At 34.8% G+C, this 22,562-nt stretch overlaps 1 protein-coding gene across 1 annotated transcript in view; it reads left to right on the top strand.

The window, feature by feature from the left end:
• Positions 1 to 651: 651 nt before the first annotated feature.
• The window catches only part of LOC127847502 (fibropellin-3-like), a 116,110-nt gene continuing 94,199 nt past the window's right edge, over positions 652 to 22,562 (top strand). The window contains exons 1-5 of the mRNA XM_052379854.1: positions 652 to 692; positions 8,443 to 8,633; positions 12,978 to 13,091; positions 13,500 to 13,613; positions 19,215 to 19,328. Of these exons, the coding sequence (XP_052235814.1) occupies positions 8,528 to 8,633; positions 12,978 to 13,091; positions 13,500 to 13,613; positions 19,215 to 19,328 (448 nt within the window). The 5' untranslated portion in view covers positions 652 to 692; positions 8,443 to 8,527. The remainder of the gene's footprint in view (positions 693 to 8,442; positions 8,634 to 12,977; positions 13,092 to 13,499; positions 13,614 to 19,214; positions 19,329 to 22,562) is intronic.

Here is a 22,562-nt window from a genome sequence, read left to right on the forward strand (position 1 = left end):
CGTCTGTGGCCTGCTTAATAGAATGGAATACATTTAAATTTCGTCGTGTAACCTATGTATATGTATAGTTTCTATTGTTTTTAATTCCTCTCTAAGAAAATTTGATATGCATCCACATGTGTTACTTAAATGCTTTAACACATGGCGCTGTTTAATGGTATTTTAGGACCCTGTCTTTCAACAAGTTACGCCACATTTCCCGGGCGACGTTCAGGGGCTTGATAAAACTACAAGTTCTGTGAGTTACAATCGATATATGATGTGTCGTAAAATAAATGTCCTCCAGCTGTCCATATATACATGTCTCCGTATGTGGTCTGCTTGATGGAATGGGATACATTTCTATTTTGTTGTTTCTTTGTCTTATGAATTTAAAATAAGACATTCATTGCGGTTTTCTGCGCTCTCTGTGCAGAGTGCTGTTTATAATGAAACTGCTAAATAATCTCGTCTGTTGCTAAATTAAGTGTTTGAATACAGGCTTCGAATTTTTTTCCCATATAAAGAAAAAAGCAGGCGAACGTTAAACAATTATTAGCTTATTAAAAATACTCGTTTAAGTATTTCATAGCTGAAGAGTTATCGTGCATTGCATAATTTAACGTTGTTTTTTGTTTCAGGTCTTTAAATAACAACGCACTCAGATCCATAGACGATGGTGCATTTGAAGAAGTGCCGAATCTAAAGTATCTGTAAAAAAAATTCAGAGTTTAAAAACAGCACAGGTTACGAATATGACATTATGATTGTGTAATTTTCTTTTCGGCTAGTCATAAGTGCCTAATGTTGTCAAGTACAAAACGCGTAAATTAGACATTTTCTTTATAAAGTAACACACAACTTTGATTAAATAAACAAATCATTAACTATTAAATACTGTTTACAGTATTGCATAATACGCCATTAAATGAATCCTTTTCATACATGTTACACAACTTTGATTTAATTAACACATTCTTAAATGTAAAATATACTGTTTACAGTATTGAATAACACTTAAATACATTCAAATAAAGCTCATGTTATATATCTAAAAATGGTTCAGTATACCCATAGATCGACATTTGTGTTCTTGCAAGATACATGTACGCACTTCATTTTATACATATTGTGAACGAAACTACAATTAACGTCTAGAACATGTTAAACAATATTCGTTTTTAAAGGAATTGCTTTTGTTTCCGTTTGAATAATTGGCTATAAATTGGTTGAATAACAAACTTGTTTTTCGATAGCTGTTTGAAAAACTTCCTATATTACTGACATTTAAGATTGTATTGATCATGGATATGAACTTTTGCATTTGAAACAAATGGATGTGATTGAGGGCGCAATGCTACATACGATATTGATTTATGGGGAAACAGAAGTGAAAAAAAAATACTTGCAGGACGTTAATGCAGCCCAGCTGACTATTGCTTTTAAAAGGACTATAAGCCATGTCAAGAGAGCGCTGTGTCTGTCTCGCCTGAAGCCCCCATTTCACACATATCATAAATTCAATGAATAACTACATATTTAAGATTCATAAGGTTTCGTTACAAAGTTTAATATTTTTAGCATTTACTATTCGAACCAGTTAGTAATTATAATGATTTTCTGACTGCGGATTAAGTAATAAAAGTGATTTTTTTTTAATGCGGGCTAAACAAAACAACTGCTATACATTATGTTTGCTGTGTAGTAAAAATATACGTGAAAGAATCGCCTAACATTTATAATCAAAGTAGACAATTTTAAAGTCTTATACGACATTCACGACAAATAATGATTAGGTACATTGCTCATTATTCAAGGGAGAAAACAAATATATAATTATAATTGATTAATACAAACTTGTTAGAATAAATACTTTATTTTTATAACAACATTGATTTTCAAAGCTATCATGTACCTTTCATACTGTTCAACATTTTAAAATTAGAACATGTCAGTTTTGCATAAGGCTTTAATGAGAAAAACGGCAAATTTAAGGAAATAGCTGTACGTTTGTTGCAAAAAAAGAAACTGAATACAAATAATTGAATATATATTTATGTTGTACAAACATGCCAACGGATCGTCCATGGGATGTGGTACATTTTTGTATTAACACATATTTATCAATAGGAAATATTAGTTCATTTCTAGAATTGAATCAGAAACTAGTTACTTTTGGTTTGTTCAGCCGCAACGATACCTTGAAGCAGAAATATTTTAGAACACTTATATTGATTATATTAATGTTTAATAAATTAATACAGGTATTTATAGATAGTTATGTGGTACATTGTGTTTCATGGTAAAGCACTGTTGTAATTAGAACATGCTTTAAGTGATTAGATATGAACCAGTTCCTAATTTCTTTCTTTTAGGAGGGAATGAGGTGCACATCAATCAAATGTGTTTGATTACGTGCACGTGGCAATTCAACAAATCTAACGTTTGAATAATCCTCTTCTATCCATATATGAGCATGTTTTAAGTTGCAAACGTCCCAAAGAAGGGTTTCTCTGGACAACATACTTGCACGTTCTAGTTGAGTACATGCACAACTACCATACTGACACTTTCATGTTCCTCTAAATTGTTCACTTGCAAACAGTTTATACAATAATATGGTCAATAACGAAATAACTTTCAGTCCTTATGTTTCATTGTCCCGTGTATTTTACACATAATCGAACGTATATCTGAGTGAACTGTTTTGTCTACTAGCGGATTAATAATTAGCATGTGTATGCGCCTTGAGGTAATAAATTATGTTAATATTTGACGTTATTATACCGTTTGTTGAAGAATAGATATATAGCAAGATTTCCCGAGTTGTTTAAGTAACAAGATAACTATTTATGATACAGTCACGTTCCGTTTAGCTGTTGATATTTTTGAACACCATCATGCGCATCTTGTCAATGATATACTTGCTCTTCTTTTAATACTCATATCATTAGGTCTTCCTCTTTTTGAAATGAAATACGATCTGCATACGTCTCTACCACTCGTCAATGGGAAACAGTTTGTATTCGGTGTTTAGGTCCATTTCTTACAAAAGCTTCTCGAGAGGGTTATCAAATAGGAAATCGAAAGCCAAATAGAGAGAGAGAGAGAAAGAGAGAGAGGTGAGAGAGCGAGAGAAGAGAGAGAGAGAGAGAGAGAGAGAGAGAGAGAGAGAGAGGAGAGAGAGAGAGAGAGAGAGAGAGAGAGAGAGAGAGAGAGAGAGAGAGAGAGAGAGACAGAGAGACAGAGAGAGAGACAAGAGAGAGACAGAGACAGAGAGATTAGAAGAGAGAGAGAGAGAAGAGAGCTCGCATCTTTACTTCGCTCTCTCTCTCTCTCTCTCTCTCTCTCTCTCTGCTCGCTCTTCCTCCTCTTCTAGCGCTCTCTCATCTCTCTCGCGCTCTCGATCTCTATCTCTCTTCGCTCTCTCTATTCTCTGCTCTCCTAGTCTCTCTCTCTCTCTCTCTCTCTCTAGAGCTAGGATAAGATATAGCTCTCATCGCCAGAGACATCCGATACATACATAGCATACAGACATACCTACCGCGACTAACAGACAGACAACAGACATACAGCAACAGACATACCGACAGACAGACAGACATACAGACATACAGACATACAGACAACAGACGACAGACAGACATACAGACAACCACAGACTACAGACAGACAGACAGACATACAGACAGACAGACAGACAACAGACAGACACCACAGACATACATCGACATAGACAGACAGACAGACAGAAGAGAGAGGAGAGACCGAGGAGAGACAGAGAGACAGTGAACAGAGTGAGAGACAGAGAGAGAGATAGAGTGCGCTATTAAAAAATACTTTCATTAAATATGCATTATTCTGGAAATGAATTGCGAATCAATATCACACAATACGTAATATATCCCATTAGGAAATCAACGTAATATATTAACCCATACGTATTATAAACCCTTATATATTAATGTAAAAATCATTGGAGATTTGTACTATTTACTACCGTAAATTTGATGGGAATACACTTTTTTAAGTGTTACAGTGTGCATATTATAAATGGAATATTACACAAATGCGTTGTTCTGATGGGGTATCTCGCACTCGTTCGATACGGCGCGGACTTTTTGAAAACCTCACGCAATTAAATCCTGCAATAGAACCGATCAAACTTATATAGTAATTTACGATTCCCTTTTCCTTTTGATGGTAATGGTCATTTCCTTTTCGGCAAAGCTGTTTAAGAAATATTTTGTAGAGTTAGCGTACTGAGTGTATGTCGTGATCATCTCTTTCACAGAACGAAATAACAATTTTTATCAATAAAAAAATGATTAAATTAGTGATTAAATAGAAATAGTCGATTATTATTTGACACGTTTTCAAATTAAGTGGACAACAATAATATACTAATTTCTTAGAGCTTAAATTTACCAATATCATTGCTGTAAAATTTGACTGATCATCGTTACTGTCTATCAAACCAGTGACTTAATTTTATCTGACGATTTTAAAAATGTTATGATTTTTTTTCCAACGATAACGCTTGTCTGTGTTTCTGAAATGCAATATTTACAGTAAAGAAGTAACCTATAAATATAAAAAAGGTAGTGGAAATAATGTTCGCCTAGCGAACGGGAGGTATACAATTCAATCTCCAGAGCGATACCGTTCTTTGTATCTTCCCCAAAATACACTGATTGCTGGTTCTACCAAAAACGGACTCGAGCGCGTTTCCATAAGCTTACGGCTTCGATGTAAATCGGGTAAAACTACATTTGTATTACACAATTATTATTTCGCTACTTTACTAATTTAAAGTAAAAGTTTGGTTTAAAGTGTATGGCTGTATAAGACATATTTATGATAGCATATATTCATTTATTTACTATGGTAACGAAAATAAATAGGTAACTCAATTATTTAGATTATTTGCAATTGCTCAAATCTTGGGATGATTGGTGATCGTGATCCAGGTTAAAATCTGGATTATAAGCAGTAAGTTAAGTAATCAATCAGCAAGTATATTATCTTATGGAACGCTGAACTTGCTTTTGATTTAATTAAGTTTGCATACTTAAATAAACTTATTTTGTATTCTGTTTACACGTGTTCCTTTGACGAAGATCTGCCCGACCATTTATTCCAACGTCAACGTTTAGGCTTTTTCGAGACAGTAGTTTTTTTACATAAAACAGAATGTAAAAGAACGATCTTACAATTTATTGTCTTTTATATCAATGCATTAATATGGTTTTAATTAAACATTTAAATTATGCGATTAGCATGTACATGTTAAACATCTACAGACCACGTCATACAATGACCTGTTAAACCGCCCTTTAAGTACCTTTCAGCCTTGGACCGTCACTCTTATCATGATACAATAGTTTGTTTTATTAATCGAATAATTTATGCATCGTCTTGTTTGAATCGGCGAAAAAGAAACGTATTCGAGCTAATGTTAGTAATTTGTTGGTACAACATTGTTGGGTTATTTAATTGCCCAACCAGATATGTGATTAATACTTATAAACTGTCCCTTCTGTAAGCAAAGACTCCTGTGTTAGAATAAAATTAACATGATTTCTTGAAGTTCATGTTTAGTATTTGTGTTTATCAAAAGCAGGTCAGCACTCATTTCCTTCGCATTTTTTTTTTATTTCGGATAAGAAATTGTCTGCAATTTCAGAATGTGCCTCCTCTGTCCGAATACGGAAACTCGTGTTTAAATTTTGCAACACTTGCGATAATCACCAGCATATATCTTTAATATTTAAAAAATGCCAAAATCGTTTTATCATTTATTTATACGGCATTTAGAACACTTGGTAATTTGAATAGCAAATAATATTGATAATGTTTAGATTGTGATGGCAATATATATATTTATTTAAATATAATGCTGGATTGCTGGATTTACAGACATACAGACATACAGACATACAGACAACCAGACAGACAGCCAGACAGCCAGACAGCCAGGCATGCAGGCAGGTAGGCATGCAGACCGGCAGACAGGAAGGCAGACAGACAGACAGACAGACAGACAGACAGACAGACAGACAGACAAACAGACAGACAGACAGACAGACAGACAGACAGACATTCATGCATTCACGCAGGTAGACATACAACCAAACAGGTAGACATAAATTCTGTCGAACGGAGAGATATACAGACTTACAGGCAGGCAGACAGACAAACAGACCTACATACACACAAACAGACACAACGATACACACAGACAAACGGACGGAAGGACGGACGGAGGGACGGATTAACGACAGGTAGACACGCAAACAGACATCCAAACCAATAAATAAATAATAAAAGTTCAATATTTGTTTTATTCGACAGCATTAAGGAACTGGATAAACAAATCATCAGAATCATTTCGGAACATTTTAAGCACACTTACAAGGGGTTACAGTTCCGTCTATGTATATATGTTTGTAAGCTGGACAGGTCATTATATATTTATAAAATATGTATGTAAGAACAATTAAATTTGAAAGTAAACTGCAAATGCCAGTTCGTTATATATTTTCAATATTGAATAAGGAACTGTTTCAATGCTCTTTATTAGGTCACGAAAACTACATATATTTTCAGTTTATTAATCCGTGAAATTAAGTGCAAACCTATACTTATTTTTAACATCAGAACTTCATGCCTAATGAGTGGTATTTGTGGAAAAGTTTGATACATAAGAAGTCATAAATTTAGTGCATGTTGCGTAGTTGGCCTAAATACATGTAAGCAGTAAGGAACAGAAATATAAATAGGTCCAATTTAATGGAAATGTGACATCAACATATTTGGATGTAAACATTCAGGTAACACTACTTTTAGTGCTTTTTGGTATAGTTTATACATGTTAAACAATGCCTATAGTTTAAAAACGACAGTGTTTTTTTCGGTTTGGATATGAAATACTTAACCAATAAAACTTAATGAAAACACTATTTTATGTACCCGGTAAGATTGTGGTTTCAAGCAGTACTATGTATCTTCAAATATAAATAATGTATCAAACAAAAACATTTTGAGTATATAATTACTATACATATTGTTATAATTAATTATAGCATATACATGTGCGACCAAAACGAAAGAACACATTTGCTAGAGAAAAATGTATTAAATGATATTTTAAATTGTTATTTTTTAGAATAGGAAAAATTGTAAATGCAAACAACAATATAATTAAATATAAGAAAAGCATTATATTGACATTTTTTACCCCTTTTTCGCATTACAAATTACAAGGTGTACCTAAAATATTTCACTAGCTTTTTTCAAATGGTTTAAATCATAAAACAAAGTATTTGTACCTCACAAAACGGTAAGTTGATGTGAAATTTAATTCCGTTTGCACCAAAAAAGAAACAAATAGTATGATATACACGAATACTTCTTATAAATATGTCCTATTGTTTTATCATGTTTTATGCATAAATGACCTTTGCTCACATCAACATAGTTGTTTTATAACATGCCGTTATATTCATACAAATATCTCTTATGTATAGACCATTATTACATTGCAGTGCTTTTCACATAACCAGCAAACAGGTATACATTATATGTAGCTGCATCGTCGGATACCCACGTTCGACCCATTCCGTTCCTTCTTTTCACCGTTTTTGGGTGTGTCAAACCCAGAAATTTCATTGGATCCCTCACGATTTCATGAGGATTTTTTTACCAATAATACAACTTGTTCTATAGAGACTTCGGGTTTGTTGTCAAAATAGCGTCGTCCGTAGAAATGGAATTTCTTCGTGCATGCGAATACTTAAAAATTGACAATTAAGACGACTTTTGTTCCCTTTTATAATTTTACAAAAAAACACACATTTATTTTCTATGGCGGCCGCCATTATACAACTTGACACTTCCAAAGCTAAGAGTATTATTTTTGTAAACAGCGATTTAATTGGTCTTCTTACAGGTTACAGTTAAGGTCAAAACGGTGTGTATTGCTTATTTTGTCCCACGGCTAATGCTGGAGAGTAACGGAATGAATAAGTCGTGTGTATCCGACGATGATGTAGCTGGGGTTCGCTTGAGATTACTTGATGTTCTGTTCATCCACCCGGGAAATCTTTTGAAATGTGTTCAATGTGATATTTTAATTTTTAATCGCATGGCTATATTTCTTTCCACGTTAACATTGGTTTTAATATATCATTGAGTGTTGTGTAAAAAGGAGACACAATGAGTGGTTATTTAACCGGTAACACTTCAACCATTATGTCATGAGTACACTCATGGATTATATGTCAGGTAATTGCGAAGTCTTGTACCGAGGTTTAAACGGCCACAAACAATTGTTTATTTAAAAATTCCATTTCTAATCGACATCTCGGAATTCAATTGTTATTTTTTTAAATGTCTTTATTAAGCAATAAAACTGTGGCAAACACTTAAACAAATGTAGTTCACAATATAATGTTTTTCCAGTAATCTATATAATATTCCGCTCATCTGCGACTGCCAGCTGCAATGGCTCATTAAGGACAGTCGGTTTAAGGACAACAGTCGGTTCATGAATGAAAACCCCGACCCCGTGTGTAGTGAGCCCGAACACCTGAAAGGACGTTACATATGGAACGTCACCCAAGCGGATCTCAGCTGCGACACGCATGCAAATGGTATGTGCATCGTTGTAACATTAAAATAATAAACCGTGCCTGTTTTATTAGCTCACTTTAGCACAACGTGCTCCTGTTGAGCTTTTGTGATCACTTTTTGTATGTCGTGGGTCGTCCGTCGTCAATATTCACCTATGTAACACTCTAGAGGCAACATTTATTGCCAAATCTTTATGACACTTGGTCAGCACATTGTATCATAATGAAAAATCAGCTTAGTTTCAAAAGTGTCGCGGTCCGTTTAAAACATGATCGCCAGGCAGAGAGGCAGTTGTCTTAAAGTAGCTATAGTAAAACCTTGGAGATACTCTAGACTTGTTTTGTTTTTGGTTTAATCTTCATGAAATTTGTTCTGAATAAATGTTCTTATGATATCCCTGCTTAGTAAGTTAATGGTCCCAGGCCTTAAAAAACATAGCCTCAAGAGGGAATGGTAGTTTTCCTTGTATGGCTAATGCAAAACATTGTTTATACTATAGAGTTAGAAAATGGTCTTCGTCTGTTGAAAAACACGGGCCAGAGGGCGGGGCCGTGTTCCGTAAATGACTATATTCAATCATCATTTCCTTGATCGGGCTTTTTTGTGGGCTGCCATTAGTAGCACATCCATGGAAAGGACGTCCACTCGTTCACACTTACCATCTAACTTTTCTTCTGGCAGCTTCGACGGCGACCTCTCACAAGGATTATCTGAGCAAAGTCTTGCATAGGAGTCGTGCCTGGTGACGTGTTAAAAAAGCTAGCTTGCGTCGTTTGACGGTGACTTGGAGGTTTTTGTTCGGGCCAATAAGTTATGTAATCATCTTCCGGTTGTAATCATAAATCTTGTGTTCCAGGTAAGAGATGTCGAGCATTCTTCGTAGATAGTTGTTCCCAAAGGCATGTTTCCTGCCTTCTGTATCCGCATGAAGTTTCAAGGTATCGCAGCCGTGCAGTAAGATGGGGACTACGTGGGACTTGAAACACTTTTACTTGCTAAACAAGCTGATGGAGCTGCTTGTCCATTATCTGCTAAGTCTGGCCAACGATGTAGTTGTCATGGTGATTCATATTCAGACCTCATCGATGAATGTTTCATCCTTGGGCATGGCTTTTCCGAAATATTTTAACGTGTTTTGTCTTAACGTTCATGGTAATGTCTGCGCTGATTTGTTCATGCTAGTCACCATGAGTTTTGACTTGTCTTAGCTGACCTCCATCCCGTATGCCCACACTATTTCGTAGAGCTTGTTAGAGAGATACTTTAATTACTGGAACTAACCATGCTCAATCGCATAAGCGAATCTCAGTTGAAGGTGGGTCTGCCGCCGACGGAGATTGAGCTTTGGTGTTTTGTGGAATCTCCTACAATGTCTTCTAACAAACTGTTAATCAGGACGGAGGAGAGAGGAAACCCTGACGGACGCCCACTTATAACATACAAAGTATTACATTTGTCCATTTAGAACAACTGCGGTGCTGGCGTTTCCATTGAGTTATTGGATGCATTGCAACAGCACTTCGTCAATGTTGAACCATTTTAGAACCTGACATAGGTCATCATGCCGCGTGTGGTCGAAAGCATTTTGTGCAGTAGTTTCAGCTGTGGAAGAGATCATGTTAGTGTTTCAGGCGTCACAATGATAAGTATGCAGCTGAAGTTCTGTTTCACTGTGATAAGTCCAGCTCTGAATTCAGTCTGCTCTTCGGCCAGCCCTTCTTCAACCTTACCTTTCAATCGGTTGAGGAGAAATGTGGTTTGTGTCTACAGCATCAATCGTTTCCTAATCACGACAACGTCAATTTCCTCATTGGTAATGTCAAATTCAGTTTGATTGATAATTACAAGTGTATATGATTCAGTATCAATATCTCCTGTAACGACTAACTTGTGTGTTTGAGAGCACAATATGTGAAGTTTTGTATTCGTGCATTCATGTTTTCAAATCAGTAAGATTATATGGTGTTTGTTCTTAGTGACCCCTAGTATAATATTATCTGGTGGTAATGACACGCCACTTTTAAGTTTTTACAACCTTGATACATTTGATTGTCTACGTGACCTCGCCATACTTTTGTTGCTGAACACCATGTATCAGTCAAACACAAATTAGAAAAAACCTAACATTTCCAAAGTTTTTGTCTTATTTCAGACTTAAAGTTGTCAACGAGGTTATGTATATTTCCGTCTATTGACCAGTGAAAAACATACAGTACAGCAGATCAATATAATTTATAACATGTAATATAATGACCAACACTTCTACTTTTAATTGTTTTTAGCAAACGCTTTGAAGTTTTTGTATCTGCGTGTTCCTGTTTCAGAAAGAGTAGCAGTAGGTACCAAAGTCAAATCATGTCTAATACAAAGTTAATGTCACATTCCTGGGAAGTATTTTGTAAGCCAATCACTATTGGATTTAAAAGATACACGTCTTACACTTTGGTGTCTGAAACACTTAAGTGCTTTCTGACACAAATTGGATTTCAACTTTATTAGATATTGTTAGAACCCTCTACGCGCGTTAGGACATTTTTTTTAAATAAACGGGTTTAACAAAAAACCAAAGCGAAGATATGTCCAATGTATTGTTTATTTTCTAGCAACAAATGTCACTTTAATATAAACCACACAACTGATTCTAGCCTGTATATGTAATTTTATTGACTGGTCATTAAGTATTAAAAAAGTCAGCAATAACTATAATGTTGCCAGGCTAGACTGGGCAACAATTAGGTGTGCAATAGTGAATTATGAAACACAAAACCGAGGTATGAAATTAAACAATTGATGATACATGTAATGGTTAACATCACTAACAGAATGATTACCACTGGGGTATATCGATATTGACCCATACAAATATTCTGGCAATGAGTTTTTAAATTTGTTGTTTGGGTTTTAAAAGCATCTATGACTTGATAAACATTAACAGTCGTTGGTGCTATTGTTCCAGTCGGAATGTTCACCATCCTTGCAAAATGAATGCTTTCGATTTAAAATACCAATACATTGTTTCAACTCGTTTGACTACTTGCTTAATCCTTAGCATCTGCACTAATCCTCCCATGTTTTAGCTATTTGCTTCAGGTATAAATGTCCACAAATCTGTTACTACTAATATCTCTCAGCTAGGCCAAACGTCAATCTATGAGAGTTTCGGGCTTGAGGGTTGCAACTCTAATCCTCTTGTTACCGTGGCTATAACTCACACAAGGGGTTTATATAAACACGTCGCTTGATATGACATTTCATACCCTTTAAACATATCCCATGAAATTATCTCCCTTTAAAGACTTGTCGTGTACACTTTCAGACATTTTGTATTTATTGTACTTAAAAGATACCGAATTTTGCATTATTGAGTTTGTGTAGCAACATAGAACTATGGTAATATGCGCTTAACTGATGTAACGGTCCATCAACGTCCCTTTCTGTTCGAAGATACATAATAATCAGTATTACGACCTATCAACCCGCAATTTAAACGAACGCCTGGCAGAAGCTTCGTTTGTTAAAATATAACACTACAGACTAATTTTATACACTAATGAGACATTGTATAACATCTTCAAACTGCTTGTCCACACACATATACACACACACGCGCACGCACTCACGCACGCACACGCACACACACACATGCATGCGGGTTAGCCTTGAATGAACCATCCGGCTTCCTGTACAACAGGATCATGCTTGAATTTTACATTTAGCACAAATATCCAAAATTTAGTTATACAATTCCTAGACTGTTGTTTATCTTCCGATTGACTGATTGCTGATAACCATTTGCTGATTGAGCCGATTAAAAACTCATCTATATCATTTTAATTACAAATTTTGGCAAATACAATTAAGGTGTTTTCAACCAGTATTGAGTAATTTCGCAACATATTAATAATGATATAACAAATTGTTTTTCCCATGCTTACCGAAAAGTGTGTATAAGCGAACATATTTGCTGACATTTCGCTATAACCTTTAATTTTAATTTGATCAATTTACTCTCCAACCACATATATCACAATATTGATATATTTGTCAAAATGCTGAAACGGGCGGTCTACTTGAAAATCGTATTGGAAATCTTTGGGCTCTCACTGATACATTGTACAAGACTGGCATTATTCAGATTCTTGATTGAGGATATGTTTCAAACTATAAATCCGCTATTCAGACCCAAATCTGGGTGTGTGACGTTTTCTACCGGATTAGCGATTTTGTTGTTGCTTGTTCAATTTAACGCTTACATGGCGAATTAATACACATCTTTTAATATGTGTCGATACGGTTTGATCTACATCAATAATGTAACCACGCTGATTAATTGAGACATTGTGATTGTTGTGTTTATCGTTCAGATACCAACGAATGTGCAACTGCGCCGTGTAAGAACGGCGCCACATGCACGAATCTTCAGAACACGTACTCGTGCACATGCTCACCGGGCTGGCAAGGAAACAACTGTGATCAGGGTATGGTTATAAAGAATATGTGACCATCCGTGTTAAATTCCCTTTAAATATATTTCCGGTGGCTATTTTGTCACAAAGCTATTTCATACCCAGCCTGTAAACGGATGGCTTTTTATGATTAGCACATTGTGCCATACAAGTCAATCGCGTAACGAATTGTATTACCGTTTCGTAACATTATACATTTGTAAAAAAAATGTCTTTTCGTATTGTTAAATGAGTCGATGTTGCCACAAATGCATAGGCTACATGCGGCGCTCAAAGTTATCACTCTGTTGCACATGCTCAAAACGAACACTGCGTTTGAAGAATTATTGCTTAATTTAATATGAACGCCCTTTGTCCACTTAATGTACTATAAGCGTTTTTTCCAATAAACATAATTGAATGTAAACACATGTATTTCAGATATCAACGAATGCGTACCCGCTCCGTGTAAGAACGGCGCCACGTGCAATAATCTTCAAAACGCGTACTCATGCACATGTTCACCTGGCTGGCAAGGCAACAACTGTGATCAGGGTATGGCTATACATTGCTTGAAAATAAACACACTTCTTTGATAGCATTTCAGCTGTTATTAGTTTTCTATGACAATATCTTTCATAGCTTTTGCATACTCAGCGTGTAAACGATTGGCCTTATTTTTAATTATTAAATATTGCTATTGTTTATCAATGGTTTTGATAATGACACTGTCATTTCACAACTTAATATAGCTGTTAAATTATGACCATCGCGTTTGTGGTTTAAAGTATGGAATTGCATTATGTTATGCATTATGATGTCAGTTTAAATGTGATATTCATATTAAATATGAATTACGAAATGGACCTTATAGTTTTTTTAATGAGAAAGATGACGTCCAAAATGGCTGAGTCAAGATACCTCATCAAAACTTGCTGCCTAAACCAAGATCGTTTCCCAAATTTGGCTTAAGAATAATGCATGTAGAAACATTACAACTATATTAGAACTTAAGTGTAAACTACGTGTCTGATTAAATGTATGTTAATATAAAATATGCAGAGTATAGTATTACATGATCATATCACCACGATCCTTACATTACGATATATAATTTATATCTTTGTATAAAGCAAACTCTATGAATATATGATTTATAATAAATGAAAATTTACCGGTGTTATATCAAGGGGCAAATTAGCTATTAATTGTTATACCATAAAACATATTCTTTTTTAACTTTCGTTCATTAAGATCATGTAGTATTTGTGCAAGTTGGCCTTATGCTGTCAGTTGTAAGCATATGGATATGTTTTTGTGTTAATATGTGTTAATATGTGTTAATATGTGTACATTTCACAACTTTTGTCTTTCATTCCGACGTTTCCATTAACACACCTGTATTTTGGGAGTTTTCATAGCACGCTTCAGAGGCTTGTTTATTAGCGATTGCATAGTCGCAAGTTATACTTGCCTTCCATGGCTGTTAGAACGTTTACCTTGTTATAAACCTTTCCTATAATGGAATCCTAATGTTCTGTCTAGACACTACCTTGGTTTCATTATTAAATATTGACCTCAACTTTTTCCGGCCATGAGTTTGTAAATGTCGTTTATGTTTTACAAGTCTGTAAATTAGTGACTGAATTTCGTATTATTAGTTAATGTCACTGTTGGTTATATTGTAAATATTGTTAATTGAAGACAAATGCACAGGTTACCTTTATGCTTAACGTCGTCTCTCAGTTGTACATGTCCATAACGTACAAAGCCTTTAGACAGGTTTTGCTTATTTTATATTCTTGCTTTTTGTTCTATCAGAAGATATTAAATTAAAGCGTTGTTTCAGATATAAACAAATGCGCACGTGTCACGAGTAAAACACGTGATAAATGATCACAAGTATGTTACTACTAATTTCTATCAACAAGCTAAAACGTCAATCTATGAGAGTTTCAGACTTTAGTGTTGCACATCAAGTCCTTTTCTTACCATGGCTACAACTCAAACAATGTGTTTCTATAAACATGGCATGTCGCTTGATATGACATTCAATACCCCTTTAAGATGTCCCATGACATTCTTTCGATTTAAAAACTTGTCGTGTACACGTTGAGGAATTTTGTCCAATATTTTACTAAATAGATGCTGAATTTGGAATTATTGAGTTTGTGTAGCAACACAGAAGTATGTTAATATACGCTTAACTGATGTAGCGGTCCATCAACGCCCCTTTCTGCTCGAATATACATAAAAGTAATACGGCCTATCAACCCGTAATTTAGACGTTAGCTTGACAAAATCTAGTTTGCTATAATAATGAATATGTGCACATTATACCAATTAAGTAGCAATACGTGTTAAATAAGTGTCGGATTAAATGATTCTTATATAAAATTTGTATAATTTGGTATTTCATGACCGTATCGCTTTATCACGAATAATAGATACAACTTATAATTTTGCATTAAGCCCCAGTTTCGATTGTGTTATTTGTTTATATGAAAATATACCGGTGTAATTTTATAATCAAATTATATATCAATCGAAATTCCAGTATGGTTATTATTTAACCTTTGTTCAATACGGTCAAGATCAGGTCCTCTTTTCCAAACATATATAAAGAAGTATCTGTTACATTTAATCGTATGCTGGGAGAAGTCTAGCATAGGGCGATGTTCTTGTGCTAATATGAGTTCAGTTTACATATTGTGTCTTTTATCCAACGATTACATGAACAAGTCTCCATCGCCCCTTACTCATCGACAAAATATGTTATATAACATGTGTTCGAAGTCTGAATACAATTAGATTCTATTATGTCAACTGAATATATTGATAAAAACAAAATATAGCACAACAAAGTCGCTAATTATAACATGCGCAACAAAGTTTTTATCATGGACTATCTCTTTTCTCTTAGATTTTATCATTTTAAGCAAAGTGGTTGCAGCTTAGGCAACGCTTGATGCAACTGTAGTGGATAAATACAAGTGTGTGATTCCTCGTCCTTTTGCAAACAATAGGCACATGGATTCAGATCCAGTGGGTCTGCATCTATAACGTGTTTCTATATAGACGCCTGTATGGGCACGTGTCACATTTTCATTACATGCGTCCGAGGCTGGTTTGCTTGCGATTGCACACCCATACCATATTATACGTCCATGGCTGCCCACATGTATTGATTACATTTTCCTTTGTATCAGGATTTCCGTAACATTCTGAGAAAAAAACCCGGTCGACTCTAAATTAGCTGTAATATCGACTTAACGTTTGTTTAGAGTTGCATGCGTTCAGCATCTGAATAACGTTAGCCTTACCGATACAAAAATATCAAGGAAAAGTGTTGCGTACAGAGATAGTCTGTGCAAAGATCGAATCCGTCGCAACATGTCTATGCTTTTAGTCCATTTACGAATTTAAATAACCTCCCACACCCTAACTGGTAATTGTATGATGATCAATAATAAGAGTTTCAGGACTACATAGAAATTTAAACCAAACCAAACACGAAAGTATTAATCATCTACCACTAAAATGCAAATGTGGTTTGTGTCTACAGCATCAATCATTGCATTATCACGACAACGTCAACTTCCTCATTGGTAATGTTAAATTCAGGTTGATTGATAATTACAAGTGTATATGATTCAATATCAATATCTCCTGTAACGACTCACTTGTGTGTTTGAGAGCACAATATGTGAAGTTTTTTATTCGTGCATTCATGTTTTCAAATCAGTGAAATCATATATTGTTTTGTTCTTAGTGACTTCTACTATAATATTATCTGGTGGTAATGACACGCCATTTTTAAGTTTTTACAACCTTGATACATTGGATTGTCTACGTGACCTCGCCATACTTGTGTTGCTGAACACAATGTATCAGTCAAACACTAATTTAATAAGATAAAAATTTCCTAAGTTTTTGTCTTATTTCAGACTTAAAGTTGTCAACGAAGTTATGTATATTTCCGTCTATTGACCAGTGAAAAACATACAGTACAGCAGACAAATCTATTAAATAACATGTAATATAATGACCAACACTTCTACTTTTAATTGTTTTTATCAACCGCTTTGAAGTTTTTGTATCTGCGTGTTCCTGTTTCAGAAAGAGTAGCAGTAGGTACCAAAGTCAAACCATGTCTAATACAAAGTTAATGTCACAATCCTGGGAACTATTTTGTAAGCCAATCACTCTTGAATTTATTAGATACATGTCTTACACTTTGGTGTCTGAAACACTAAGGAGCTTTCTGGACACAAATTGGATTTCAACTTTATTAGATATTGTTAGAACCCGGTACGCGCGTTAAGACAATTTTTGAAATACACGAGTTTAACCAAAACCAAAGCGAAGAAATGTCCAATGTATTGTTTATTTTTCAGCAACAAATGTCACTTTAATATAATTCACAAAACTGATTCTAGCCTGTATATGTAATTATATTGACTGGTCATTTAGTATTAAAAAAGTCAGCAATAACTATAATGTTGCCAGGCTAGACTGGGCAACAATTAAGGTGTGCAATAGTGAGCCATGCAACACAAAACCGTGGTATCAAATTAAACAATTCATGATACATGTAATGGTTAACATCACCAACAGAATGATTACCACTGGGGAATATCGATATTGACTCATACAAATGTTCTGGCCATGAGTTTTTTTAATTTGTCGTTTTGGTTTTAAAAGCATCTATGATTTGATAAACATTAACAGTCGTGGTGCTTTTGTTCCAGTCGGAATGTTCATCATCCTTGCTAGATGAATGCTTTCGATTAAATGGATCGATACATTTTGTCAACTCGTTTGACAACTTGCTTAATCCTTAGCATCTGCACTAATCCTCCCATTTTTTGCTATTTGCTTCAGGTATAAATGTCCACGAATATGTTACTTCTAATATCTCTCAGCTAGCCCAAACGTTAATCTTTGAGAGTTTCAGGCGTGAGGGTTGCACCTCTAATCCTTTTGTTACCGACGCTATAACTCACACAAGGGGTTTATATAAATACGCTTGATATGACATTTCATACCCTTTAAACATATCCCATGACATTCTCTCCCTTTAAAGACTTGTCGTGTACACTTTCAGGCATTTTGTATTTATTGTACTTAATAGATGCCGAATTGTGCATTATTGAGTTTGTGTAGCAACAGAGAACTATGGTAACATGCGCTTAACTGATGTAACGGTCCATCAACGTCCCTTTCTGCTCGAAGATACATTATAATCAGTAATACGACCTATCAACCCGCAATTTAGACGAACGCCTGGCAGAAGCTTCGTTTGTTAAAATATAACACTACAGACTAATTTTATACACTAATGGGACATTGTATAACATCTTCAAACTGCTTGGCCACACACAAATACACACACACGCGCACGCACTCACGCACGCACACGCACACACACACATGCATGCGGGCGAGCCTTGAATGAACCATCCGGCTTCCTGTACAACAGGATCATGCTTGAATTTTACATTTAGCACAAATATCCAAAATTTAGTTATACAATTCCTAGACTGTTGTTTATCTTCCGATTGACTGATTGCTGATAACCATTTGCTGATTGAGCCGATTAAAAACTCATCCATATCATTTTTATTACAAATTTTGGCAAACACAGTAAAGGTGTTTTCAACCAGTATTGAGTAATTTCGCAACATATTTAATAATTATATAACAAATTGTTTATTCCATGCTTACCGAAAAGTGTGTATAAGCGAACATATTTGCTGACATTTCGCTATAATCTTTAATTTTAATTTGATCAATTTACTCTCCAAACACATATATCACAATATTGATATATTTGTCAAAATGCTGAAACGGGCGGTCTACTTGAAAATCGTATTGGAAATCTTTGGGCTCTCAATGATACATTGTACCAGACTGACATCATTAAGATTCTTGATTGAGTATATGTTTCAAACCATAAATCCACTATTCAGACCCAAATCTGGGTGTGTGACGTTTTCTACCGGAAAAGCGATTTTGTTGTTGCTTGTTCAATTCAACGCTTACATGGCGAATTAATACACATCTTTTAATATGTGTCGATATGGTTTAATCTACATCAATAATGTTACCACGCTGATTAATTGAGACATTGTGATTGTTGTGTTTATCGTTCAGATACCAACGAATGTGCAACTGCGCCGTGTAAGAACGGCGCCACATGCACGAATCTTCAGAACATGTACTCGTGCACATGCTCACCGGGCTGGCAAGGAAACAACTGTGATCAGGGTATGGTTATAAAGAATCTGTGACCATCCGTGTTAACTTCCCTTTAAATATATTTTCGGTGGCTATTTTTTCACAAAGCTATTTCATACCCAGCCTGTAAACGGATGGCTTTTTATGATTAGCACATTGTGTCATACAAGTCAATCGCGTAACGAATTGTATTACCGTTTCGTAACATTATACATTTGTTAAAAAATTGTCTTTGCGTATTGTTAAATGAATCGATGTGGCCACAAATGCATAGGCTACATGTGGCGCTCAAAGTTATCACTCTGTAGCACATGCTCAAAACGAACACTGCGTTTGAAGAATTATTGCTTAATTTAATATGAACGCCCTTTGTCCACTATATTTAATGTAATATAAGCGTTTATTCCGATAAACATAATTGAATGTAAACATATGAATTTAAGATATCAACGAATGCGTACCCGCTCCGTGTAAGAACGGCGCCACGTGCAATAATCTTCAAAACGCGTACTCTTGCACATGTTCACCTGGCTGGCAAGGCAACAACTGTGATCAGGGTATGGCTATACATTGCTTGAAAATAAACACACTTCTTTGATAAAATTTCAGCTATTATTAGTTTTCTATGATTATATCTTACATAGCTTTTGCATACTCAGCGTGTAAACGATTGGCCTTATTTTTAATTATTAAATATTGCTATTGTTTATCAATGGTTTTGATAATGACACTGTCATTTCACAACTTAATATAGCTGTTAAATTATGACCATCGCGTATGTGGTTTTAAGTATGGAATTGCATTAATTTATGCATTATGATGTCAGTTTAAATGTGATATTCATATTAAATATGAATTACGAAATGGACCTTATAGTTTTTTTAATGAGAAAGATGACGTCCAAAATGGCTGAGTCAAGATACCTCATAAAAACTTGCTGCCTAAACCAAGATCGTTTCCCAAATTTGAAATAAGAATAACGCATGTAGAAACATTACAACTATATTAGAACTTAAGTGTAAACTACGTGTCTGATTAAATGTATGTTAAAATAAAATGTGCAGAGTATAGTATCACATGATCATATCACCATGATCCTTACATTACGATATAATTTATATCTTTGTATAAAGCACACTCTATGAATATATGATTTATAATAAATGAAAATGTACCGGTGTTATATCAAGGGGAAAATTAGCTATTAATTGTTATACCATAAAACGTATTCTTTTTTTAATTTTTGTTCATTAAGATCATGTAGTATTTGTGCAAGTTGATCTTATGCTGTCAGTTGTAAAGCATATGGATATGTTTTTGTGATAATATGTGTTAATATGTGTACATTTCACAACTTTTGTCTTTCATTCCGACGTTTCCATTAACACACCTGTATTTTGGGAGTTTTCATAGCACGCTTCAGAGGCTTGTTTATTAGCGATTGCATAGTCGCAAGTTATACTTGCCTTCCATGGCTGTTAGAACGTTTACCTTGTTATAAACCTTTCCTATAATGGAATCCTAATGTTCTGTCTAGACACTACCTTGGTTTCATTATTTAATATTGACCTCAACTTTTTCCGGCCATGAGTTTGTAAATGTCGTTTATGTTTTACACGTCTGTAAATTAGTGACTGAATTTCGTATTATTAGTTAATGTCACTGTTGGTTATATTGTAAATATTGTTAATTCAAGACAAATGCACAGGCTACCTTTATGCTTAACGTCGTCTCTCAGTTGTACATGTCCAACACGTACAAAGCCTTTAAACAGGTTTTGCTTAATTTATATTCTTGCTTTTTGTTCTATCAGAAGAAATTAAATTAAAGCGTTATTTCAGATATAAAACAAATGCGCACGTGCCACGTGTAAAACACGTGATAAATGATCACAAGTATGTTACTACTAATTTCAATCAACAAGCTCAAACTTCAATCTACGAGAGTTTCAGACTTTAGTGTTGCACATCTAGTCCTTTTCGTACCATGGCTACAACTCAAACAATGTGTTTCTATAAACATGGCATGTCGCTTGATATGGCATTCTATACCCCTTAAAGATGTCCCATGACATTCTTTCGATTTAAAAACTTGTCGTGTACACGTTCAGGAATTTTGTCCATTTATTTTACTTAATAGATGCTGAATTTGGAATTATTGAGTTTGATTAGCAACACAGAGGTATGATAATATACGCTTAACTGATGTAGCGGTCCATCAACGCCCCTTTCTGCTCGAATATACATAATAAAAAGTAATACGGCCTATCAACCCGTAATTTAGACGTTAGCTTGACAAAAGCTAGTTTGTTATAATAATGAAAATGGGCACATTTTACAAATTAAGTAGCAATACGTGATAATAAAAAGGGTCGGATTAAATGATTTTTATATAAAATTTGTATAATTTGGTATTTCATGACCGTATCGCTTTATCACGAATAATAGATACAAATTATAATTTTGCATAAAGCCCCAGTTTCGATTGTTTTATTTGTTTATATGAAAATATACCGGTGTAATTTCATTAATCAAAATATATATCAATCGAAATACCAGTATGGTTATTATTTAACCTTTGCTCCCTACGGTCAAGATCAGGTCCTCTTTTTCAAACATATATAAAGAAGTATCTGTTACATTTAATCGTATGCTGGGAGAAGTCTAGCATAGGGCGATGTTCTTGTGCTAATTTGAGTTCAGTTTACATATTGTGTCTTTTATCCAACGATTACATGAACAAGTCTACATCGCCCCTTACTCATCGACAAAATATGTTATATAACATGTGTGCGTAGTCTTAATACAATTAGATTCTATTATGTCAACTGAATATATTGATAAAAACAAAATATAGCACAACAAAGTAGCTAATTATAACATGCGCAACAAAGTTTTATCATGGTCTATCCCTTTTCTCTTAGATTTTATCATTTTAAGCAAAGTGGTTGCAGCTTAGGCAACGCTTGATGCAACTGAAGTGGATGAATACAAGTTGTGATTCCTCGTCCTTTTGCAAACAATAGGCACATGGATTCAGATCCAATGGGTCTGCATCTATAACGTGTTTCTATATAGACGCCTGTATGGGCACGTGTCACATTTTCATTACATGCGTCCGAGGCTGGTTTGCTTGCGATTGCACACCCATACCCTATTATACGTCCATTGCTGCCCACATGTATTGATTACATTTTCCTTTGTATCAGGATTTCCGTACCATTCTGAGAAAAAAACCCGGAGAACTCTAAATTAGCTGTAATAT

This window comes from Dreissena polymorpha, chromosome 1 (genome assembly GCF_020536995.1).
Source record: "Dreissena polymorpha isolate Duluth1 chromosome 1, UMN_Dpol_1.0, whole genome shotgun sequence".
Lineage (NCBI taxonomy): Eukaryota > Metazoa > Mollusca > Bivalvia > Myida > Dreissenidae > Dreissena > Dreissena polymorpha.